Source organism: Eucalyptus grandis, chromosome 2, assembly GCF_016545825.1.
Source record: "Eucalyptus grandis isolate ANBG69807.140 chromosome 2, ASM1654582v1, whole genome shotgun sequence".
Classification (NCBI taxonomy): Eukaryota; Viridiplantae; Streptophyta; class Magnoliopsida; order Myrtales; family Myrtaceae; genus Eucalyptus; species Eucalyptus grandis.
In genome coordinates, this window is record NC_052613.1 from 28520198 (window position 1) to 28529994 (window position 9797).

At 37.1% G+C, this 9797-nt stretch overlaps 1 protein-coding gene across 1 annotated transcript; it reads right to left on the bottom strand.

Moving 5' to 3' along the window:
• Positions 1 to 7138: 7138 nt before the first annotated feature.
• LOC104435024 (probable inactive poly [ADP-ribose] polymerase SRO5) lies at positions 7139 to 9404 on the bottom strand. Its single transcript, XM_039306935.1, has 5 exons — positions 8839 to 9404; positions 8125 to 8366; positions 7877 to 8013; positions 7672 to 7767; positions 7139 to 7282 (listed from the first exon to the last, which is right to left on the bottom strand). Exons 1-5 carry the CDS (start codon positions 9402 to 9404, stop codon positions 7259 to 7261), a joined length of 1065 nt encoding a protein of 354 aa, XP_039162869.1. The 3' UTR covers positions 7139 to 7258.
• Positions 9405 to 9797: the final 393 nt, after the last annotated feature.

Here is a 9797-nt window from a genome sequence, read left to right on the forward strand (position 1 = left end):
GTATTATAGTCATGAGCCTACTAGCATATGATGTACTTGCATGCCCAAAGTGAATATATGTTAATGTATTCCAAATGTACATATAAAGATTATGTCATTTTTTTATTTTTTAAGGGGATTGATTAATTATTTATTTATTCATTTAATTAATTAATTAATTAATCAATGTGCAAATGGTCAGCAATTGTTGCTAACCATTTGCACCGCACATCATATATGCATTTTTTTAAATAATAATAAAATTGGAAAGCTTCATGCATGATGGTCAGCAAAGTCATGCACAATTTGCACAAAGCATCGTGCAATCGTGCTTGTGGATCAGCAACGGATGCTGATCATCGCTCAATCAACAACTGTTGCTGATTTGAAAGGGTTTTAAAAGTGCCGCTAAAAGAGAGATAAGCAATGGTTGCTAAACATATAGAGATGAGAGAAAACGTATGTGTTTCGTGTGTTCGAGAAGCAAAAAAAAAAAGGATTCTTTCTCATTCAGGCCATGGCTAAAAACATCAAAGATACGGAAGATTGTCTCCATGAGATTGCTAGTAGGATCATAGTGGTGATTATCCAAAAATTCTCTTTTATTCGATGTCCATTGGTGGTATGTCTAAACTAGAGGTCCGACGTTTGTGGGGCTTGAACTGAAGAACATCCGAACCAATTCATTTAAAACGCACTTTGATAGATAATTCGTTTAACACCTTTTTATATTCAGATTTTTTATTAAAACGCACAAACAACGCATTCGGAGAATCATGTATAGAAATATATCATCTTTATTTCTGCTGTTTTCTTGTTAATTTTACCTATACACGATTCATGAAACCATAACACCTCTCCCTTCGAGGTGGCGTACCATGCGAACTTCACATTTGCAATGTTGTCACTGCCTTTCTTCTGCGCCGTCTGTGAGCAAACTTGAAATGCTTCGGCCCGCGCTTTTGCCGAGACATCAGAGTAGCGATTCCCGTGGATTGCACCAAGGCAACCCGCGCCCGAATCACAGCTAGACTCGAGACGAAGTTCTCCTTGATAAGGCGGTGGACCTTGTCTCCCTCCCTGAGTTCCATCAACCTGCCACCGAAGAACAGCAACGGAGGAGTGCCAGATTGATTCGGCAGAGACAACACTCTTGCAATTGGAGACGGACGAATTTGGATCCTGATCGTCCATTGGATCTTCCAGAGGTGGGCAGTTGAGATAAATTGCCACATGGCTAAATTTGCCTACGACTACATCTGGGGTGACGTTGTGTACAGTGGGTGAACGACATTCATGTGTATAGTGTGCCATTCTTTACCGAAGACGGAACTGCGTTACAAGAAAAAATGAAGTGATTCACAAAAAATATTTCCGATTGCTAAAACAAAAACAAAAAACTACGCAAAATTTATACGGATTGAAGAAAGACCAATTGAAACAAGGAACGAATGAAGATCCAAAGCACTAAGTCATGGAGGGACCGCAGTTGAAAAACAGGGCGTATCGAATTGCCAACCAAAAAGCACTAGACGACAGATTCTCAAGGTCTGGTCGTAGAATGATGCAAGGAAGATGAAAACGAACAGATCGATGAACACCAAATGAGATTGTCGAAAATCTAATACTGAGCAACACGGATACGCATTTCCGGAAGCTTATAGAGGCTTTCAAGAGATCGAATTTTGTGTGCTTCAAGAAAGATTCCAATCAAAGCAAGAAGGAGGATTCGTGCATGACTTCTTGAAGGAGGGAAATGGAGGTTGGTCGGCGTGTGTACGTAACGTCTGCGGTAGAGTGAGAGTGCGAATGGCGAGATCTAAATGAGAGTAGGGTTTAAAGTTCTTTTTGTTTGAATATTAAAAGGAAGAGGCAAGTTTGGGTTTATAAGAGGAGTATATTGAAGAAGAAAACCAGCAGAACAGCCTCCTCCTCCTCCTCCTCCTTCAATATATTGAAGAAGAAAACCAGCAGAACAGCCTTCTTCTGCTTCTTCTTCTTCTTCTTCTTCTTCTTCTTCTTCTTCTTCAATATATATATATTGAAGAAGAGAACCAGCAGAACAGCTTCCTCCTCCTCCTCCTCCTCCTTCTTCTTCTTCTTTTTCTTCAATATATTGAAGAAGAAAACCAGCAGAACAGCCTCCTCCTCCTCCTCCTCCTCCTTCTTCTTCTTTTTCTTCTTCAATATTCTACTTCTTCTTATTCTTCTTCTTTTCTTCAATATATTGAAGAAGAAAACCAGCAGAACAGCCTCCTCCTCCTTCTTCTTCTTCTTCTTCTTTTTCTTCTTCTTCTTCTTCTTCAGAACAGCCTTCTTCTGCTTCTTCTTCTTCTTCTTCTTCTTCTTCTTCAATATATTGAAGAAGAAACCCAGAACAGCCTCCTCCTCTTCCTCCTCCTTCTTCTTCTCCTTCTTCTTCTTTCATTCTTCTCCTCCTCCTCCTCCTCCTCCTCCTCCTTCCTCCTCCTCCTTCTTCTTCTTCTCCTTCTTCTTCTGCTTCTTCTCCTTCTTCTCCTTCTTCTACTGCTTCTTCTCCTTCTTCTGCTGCTCCTTCTTCTCCTTCTCCTTCTTCTCCTTCTTCTCCTTCTCCTTCTTCTGCTTCTTCTTCTTCTTCTTCTCCTTCTCCTTCTTCTGCTGCTTCTGCTTCTGCTTCTGCTTCTTCTTCTTCTTCTTCTTCTTCTTCTTCTTCTTCTTCTTCTTCTCCTTCTCCTTCTCCTGCTGCTTCTTCTCATTCTTCTTCTTCTTCTTCTTCTTCTTCTTCTTCTTCTTCTTCTTCTTCTTCTCCTCCTCCTCCTCCTCCTGTTGCTTCTTCTCCTTCTTCTCCTTCTCCTTCTTCTGCTGCTTCTCCTTCTCCTTCTCCTTCTGCTACCTTCTTCTTCCTTTCTCCTTCTCCTTCTCCTTCTTCTTCTACTTCTTCTTCTTCTTCTTCTTCTTCTTCTTCTTCTTCTTCTTTTTTCTTCAATATATTGAAGAAGAAAACCAGCAGAACAGCCTCCTCTTTGCTTCTTCTTCTTCTTCTTCTGCTTCTTCTCCTTCTTCTCCTTCTCCTTCTTCTATTGCTTCTTCTCCTTCTCCTTCTCCTTCTCCTTCTTCTTCTTCTTCTTCTTCTTCTTAACAAGTTCTCTGAAACACTTGTAGAATATTACACAAAGTCTTCATTTAATAAAAAAAAATATTATGTAAAGAAAATTTGTCATTTTCAAACGTAGTCTTCCTTGTGTTGTGTGTGACCAGGAAGTTAAAAATAGAATTCCTTCTTTATCCGGTAAGATTAACGAATACTGTGAAAGCAACAAGTTAGTAAAACTGGCTTAATAATTGTTGTAGAATAAATCAGTGAAACACGAAAAGTAAATGATTTTACGCACCATAACATTTTCATAATCAATACAAAATCAATTGGTGAAACATGAAAGGCAACATAGCCGTTTTAAAACTAGAATCTATTGGTGAAACGGGAAAGGTAAAATATTTAAGAATGAGAGTGCGATGATTATCACTCATTCGTAGAATTAATTAAATCTCCAAATACAGCTCATATATTACTAGGGATTAGTGATTCCAAGTTCCGTAAAAGTTTCGCCTGAAACCTAAAACCTAACCATTGGAATAGACTCATCATTTTTTGGAACCTAGATACTACTCTACGTATTTTAATATCTAAAACCTACCTGCACACCTTAGAACTTGTCATATGTTCTAGGGTCCACCTAGATTCCACATGTATTATTAATCGAACGATTATAATAAATCATCACCTTTACTAATATCTACTTACTTCTAATCCGCCGACCATAACTTATATATAGACACTCAAAGAATTTGAAGCATTAACAGAGTAAAAGTCTTAGTCAAAACAAGTTCTCTAATTTTTTAAATTCGAATCCTACCTCACATACCTTAGAACCTAGAATCAGACAAATTTTCACCGATTCGGTTCTTCGATTCCAAATAACTTGTCTGGTTGTCTAGTTTCAGATTTTATCCCGGAACTATGCTCATCCCTTTATATTACAACCTAAATAAGCAGTTTATTAGTGAGTGTCGGAATTATGATGAGGAACTAAACCAGAAAATATCCTTTCATACTATAGACAATTGATATACTAAAAGTGAACAATGTACATATATTTTCAATTAAGGAGAGACCAAGATTGCCATTTAGCTTAAAGTAAACAAGAGTCATATGTCAAATACTAATCAATACTGATGACCAAAAAGAAATTCTAATGAATACCTATGCATTACTCTTTTTGAATTTCTTTGGCTAAATCGCATTGTAACTAGTTATTTTCTAGTTATATGTCAAATTCTTCAGTACTATTTGTCTCTTTTGGTGCGTGCGGTCATCTAACTCGTTGCCTATGGGGAGAGAATGGACGTTTCTTGAAACGGAAAAGCGAAATGGGTGGTTGAGAGTGAGACAAAAGAGAATATCTCGAAATTACAAGAAAATTGGTTCATAGATAAGCGACTTAGGTAATATGGTTCATCTTCAACTATACGATAATCTTCTAACGAAGAACTTTCTTATGAACAAATTGAGCTGTTCAGTAAAAGAAGAAAGATTAAAGTAATTATTCGTAGATAAATTTCTCGAATATCGACCAGCTATGAAGGAAGGCGTATATAAATTTACTTATTTAAATATCGAGTTCCGTGCGATTACAATAATATTGGATCCATTAATGTTGTCTTTCGTTTTGCAGTGAGCACAATGAAGATTTCCCTTGAACTCACTATATTCATCAATAATTTGACAAAATATTACATTTATACCTTCGTTTTTTTTTTATTATTATTTGCATAGCAAAGCAATATTTATGGCATCTTTTTTCTCCCTAAGATGTCAAAAAAAGATGAAAAAGAATTATGTCCGAAAATGAAAAATAATATGTTCTCTTCTTGGCGAGCAAGAAAATCAAACTACTTAAAACGGAAGGACAATTATTACTTGTCCATTTAAGATAGGTCTATTATATCACTTAAAGAAGGAATAGAATTAAAACATGGGATAAGGTTTATTATATTAGTTAAAGAAGGAATATAATTAAAAAAGATGGGATAGGGTTTATTTAATCAGGTAAAGAAGGAACAAAATTAAACCTTGGGATAGGTTTAGAGCTGTCAAGTGGCAACTCTAGAAATCTCCCTCCACCATATTAACGTCAACTTTCCGATTAGAAACTGAGACAGTAGATCGGAAAAATATAAGAGATCAACTACGAACAGTTTTAACTTTCTAAAATGTACAGTATGGCTTTGAAAAAAAAGGAGCGGTTTTGACTTTCGAGAAAAATTAGAGGGATCACCGCTAGCACTATTTCTTTAAGTAATTCTCATCTCATCTGGCTGAGACCATATGCAAAGTGAGAAGCATATATGAAGTAAGATCAGTGCACCTTCTTGCAATAGAAATCGAGGCGGATGATACTAAGACTTCATTTATTTTGTGGAAAATAAATGATTTTAAATCATTTTTTCTAAAAAAATCTCTTTGATCACATGAAATAAGTAGTTAATAAAAAAATGCTTTCATTAAAAACAACAATTTATTTCTAAATATTTTTATGGATGATGGAAATATTTGTTGTTTATGAAATTTTGTAAGTGATATGAGCAATAACTTTTAAATAAATTTTTCCAAACCATTCATTTTCCGAGAAACAAATGCCCCTACAAGCTTATTGGAGCATTTAAGAAGCAAAGGTCTAAAAGGTGGGTTTTGGAGCAAGAGATTCTGCACCGCATGGTTCACGGACCATTGTGTATAATGGAAACTGCTATTTAATGCATAGTTAACTCCATTCTTAGTCTTCTAACCCAAAAAAAAAAGTCGTTCTTAGTCAAATTAATTTTTTCTAAATATCTTTTAATCAAGTTAATAACACTCATTTTTTTATACTCTCTAAATTTTTATGGTTCATTTAATTTCATATGTGCAGTATATTCCGTTGTAAAATGCTCAAGTAATATTATTTACAGCCCAAAACAAAGTATATATTCTAGTGGAGTAATTTAATCTTTTCCACAAGGCCGAGTTTAATTCACATTGTCAGCAAACTCCAAACAAGTCATTCTCATTGATTAGCTAGGGCATACCTCGTGTAGCGAGATTTCCTAGTTACCAGCATTTGGGTGGGGTTGTGGTGATGAGCACATCAATCTCGGAACTTCTAGTCGCAAGTGGTACAAAATAATAATGACTCAAATTAAATAGCTCGTAGAGGGCGATGCCCCAAATTAGGTGAGTTTCCGAAGGTACCTATCAAAGCATCAACGACTATCCATTCCCATGTTACTTAACCAAGCAACATATTAGTGGATTTAAAGATTACAACATCTCATCAACACAACCTTTTTTATTATTATTTTTGTATTTGATATTGAGAATTTAATTTGACGAATTAATCAAGGATGGAAGTGGCAGTGTCGTTGGTTAGGTTTCATCGAAAATAAAATACCAAAACAAAAAAACAGCAGCTAATTAAACCCTCAATAAGTTATGCCATGGATGGTGCATCCTAATTAGTAAATACCTGATTCATTCATATATTAGTCCTTCTTTTTCTGCTGGAAATTGCTAGTTTCCTATGATTGGGAAAAGTACTCTATCATTATACTATTTCTTAAAAAGAAAAAGAAAAAGAAAACACTAAAGCTGGCTGCATCAATCTAAGGCATAATTTAGAAAAAGAGAGAAAGAGGTGGGTAGAGATAAAGCTTCTCCCAAACATTCCTAGCTCAAGCACTATCCCACCTTTTCTGTCGAGGTTTGCCACAGAAATTTCAGGATGTGGTTGTATTATGAAATGTAATAAGATGGAAATGTAATTATCTCCTACATAATGACACAATTCATACAATAAATCTCCCATTCTACATGAGGAAACAAACAGTAATGTGACATGGGATCCCATAGAAAACTGCAGTTGAGGACACTAAGCAAACAAATATTCAGAAAGGCAAGAGCCTATTATATATATTCCAAAGGTCTTCATAACTTCCGGAAACAAACAGTCAATGTGACATAGGAACTGGGTATTAAAGTACTGCCGATGATTACAAGCAAACACAAATTTTCCAAAAGATCAGCAGATTATTCAAATTCCAAAGGAGTCTTTTTTTCCTATCTATGATTCCAGATGGACCTCCTCCACATCTTGTATACCATCGCCTCCCACTGTTGGGTGTTAGGAACTCATCAAAACGAAAACCGATCTTATTAGCACGCCTCACATCTCATTCATATTCCAATCCATCCATGGTCCCATAATCAGCTGCTTGACGCTCCAGATTGCTGTAGAACAGAATAAATTATCCTCACTTCTGTTGTGTATACCTATGCTAAACTGATGTTTATTCTCTAAAGAATGATACTCAATCCACGACCGAAAACTGAGAGAGAGAAGTGTGTTGGGGGTGGGGTAGCGGAAAAAAATGGCGATAACCCTAATTCCAGAACAATAACCCACCCACCCACCCATATAAAAATAAAAAAAAATCAACAAGTATTACTATTCTGCCATAATTCCTCAAAGCGATTTCAGTTTTCATCCTCAACTCAATGCAAAACAATCATCAAAATTATATTCTGATGCAACCTAACCTCTCTTTATCCATGGCTTGACATCAAAGGCATAGATGTGCGTTCGAACTACTATTTATTAAAGGGATTATGATCCATACCTTAGTTTTGAATTTTTCAAAAATTCCATTCAGCAACCTATCCCCTGCTATTTCCCTGAATTTTTGTATCAGCTCATGCCTTGGAATCTTACTCTCCTGGAAAATGATGATAATGTGTTAACCTAATTTCAAAATTAGAGGTAAGCAGAAAACAAGGCTTGAAAACTAAGAAGTAAGTGATGAACAATGTTGACATGGCACTTACATTGAAGTCCTCAAGATACTTGGAGATCAAACTGACATGAGATGGAGGTAAGACCTTCGAGAGCTCCGAAATCATTATCGGAAATGGTATCCAAGGGCAAGTGGATTTTGGTGAATTCTCCGGAGTTGTCAAGCACCCTATTTTGTATTCATCTCACAAATCATTAGACACGGTTGAAAGAACCAACAAAATCAAACACACAAACATAGTCAATGCAAAAATATGAATCAGAACGAAAATTTTGTTACCTTTCGAGCAACAAGAGGCTTTAAAGCTGATAATGTACTCCGGCGATACATGAGTATTCAAGTGAGTGCTCCAAATAATGTATCTCCTAGGAGATGATAAGTGGTCCACTCCTGAGTCATACTGCTCCGAACTAGGATGAAATTGTTCCAAGTTAGGATTGATAAGCTCTGATTTCCCCAGTATAACCCGGCAAAGCAAGAGATGCCTCAAGCCATCTTCATCGATAGGAGCGGATTTAACACTACCAAAGCATTACAAAGAAACTATCTAAGGTCAATGTCATCGCGTGCACAACATATTAACGTGAGCCAAAAAACATGCTCGTGAAACATACTCATTCTACAAATTTACCCGAATATAGCTTAAAAGAGAAATACACTAACAAGCTAAATCAACATATCTTAGTCATATTACCATTTTCCAAATAGTATCTCAAAATTATTTATGCAATTTAATAAGGGCGGATTCAACATTGCCAAAACATTACAAAGAAGCTAAGGCCTATATTATCACATGCACATCATTTTAATTTGAGTCGAGAACAATATGCTCGAGAAATATACTCATCGTATTAGATTTAATCGGTCATAGCTTGAAAGGGAAATTCCCAAACGCGCTAAATTAACATATATGTCCATGATTTTACCATTTTTCAAAGAGTATTTCTCAGTTATTTACGCAATAAAAAGGGAAAAGAAAAGGAATTCCGGTACCTTTCGAGGGGACGATCGTAAGGACCAAAATAAACTCCACAACCATACAAGCCGTGGTTCTCAGCCTTGCCACTGAAGCCAAATCCGTAGGACAAGATCTTGAGTACCTCTTCCTTCGAGGTAGCATACCATGCGTACTTCACATTGGCGTTGTTGTCCCTGCCCTTAATCTGCACTGCCTGTGAGTAAACTTGAAACGCTTGGGCCCGTCCTTTCGCCGAGACACTAGAGAAGCAATTCTTGTGGATTGCCACCAAGGTGACTTGCACCCCAAGTGCAGCTAGCCTCGAGATGAATCTCTCCTTGATAAGCCGGCAGTCCTTGTCTCCCTCGCCGAGTTCCATCAACCCATCACCGATGAACAGTGATGGAGGAGTGCCAGATTGACCGGCAGAGACGGTAATCTTGCAATCGGAGACAGACGAATTGAGATTCTGATTGTCCATCGGATCATCCTGAGCCGGACGGTTGAGATCAATCGCCGGACGGTTGAATTTGCTAGCTACTGCTTCAGGAGTGGCCGTGTGTTCAGTGGGTGACTGACATGGATGCGTATAGTGTGCCATTCTAGACTGAAGAGGGAACGTCCAAAATACCGCGTTACAAAACGAAGCGATTCACAAAATTTTTACTACTTCTTTATTAAAAAAAAAAACCGCAAACGGTATAGATTGAAGAAATAATAATTAAAACACAGAATGAATGAAGATCCACAGCTCTCAGCCGATGGAGTCGCAGTTGCAAAACCAAACCTTGCAAATTGCCAGCCAAAAGCAATAAACGACAGATTCCCGAGGTCTGGTCATCAAATGAACCAAATAATTGGAAAACAAACAGAGCGACTGAACCCGAAATGACAAAGTTGAAAATCTAACTCTCACCAACTCAGGTACGCATCTCCCGAAGCTTATGGAGGCTTTCAGGAGATAAAATTCTTTGGGCTTCAATGAAGATTCCGA

What these genes read in the sequence shown, in the direction of transcription:
- LOC104435024 (XM_039306935.1), bottom strand. Translation starts at nt 9,404, where the DNA reads ATGGCACACTATACGCATCCATGTCAGTCACCCACTGAACACACGGCC. An exon ending in AGCCTCTTGTTGCTCGAAAG is followed by an intron (nt 8,014 to 8,124) that starts GTAACAAAATTT and finishes AATACAAAATAG; the next exon opens with GGTGCTTGACAACTCCGGAG. An exon ending in AGTATCTTGAGGACTTCAAT is followed by an intron (nt 7,768 to 7,876) that starts GTAAGTGCCATG and finishes ATCATTTTCCAG; the next exon opens with GAGAGTAAGATTCCAAGGCA.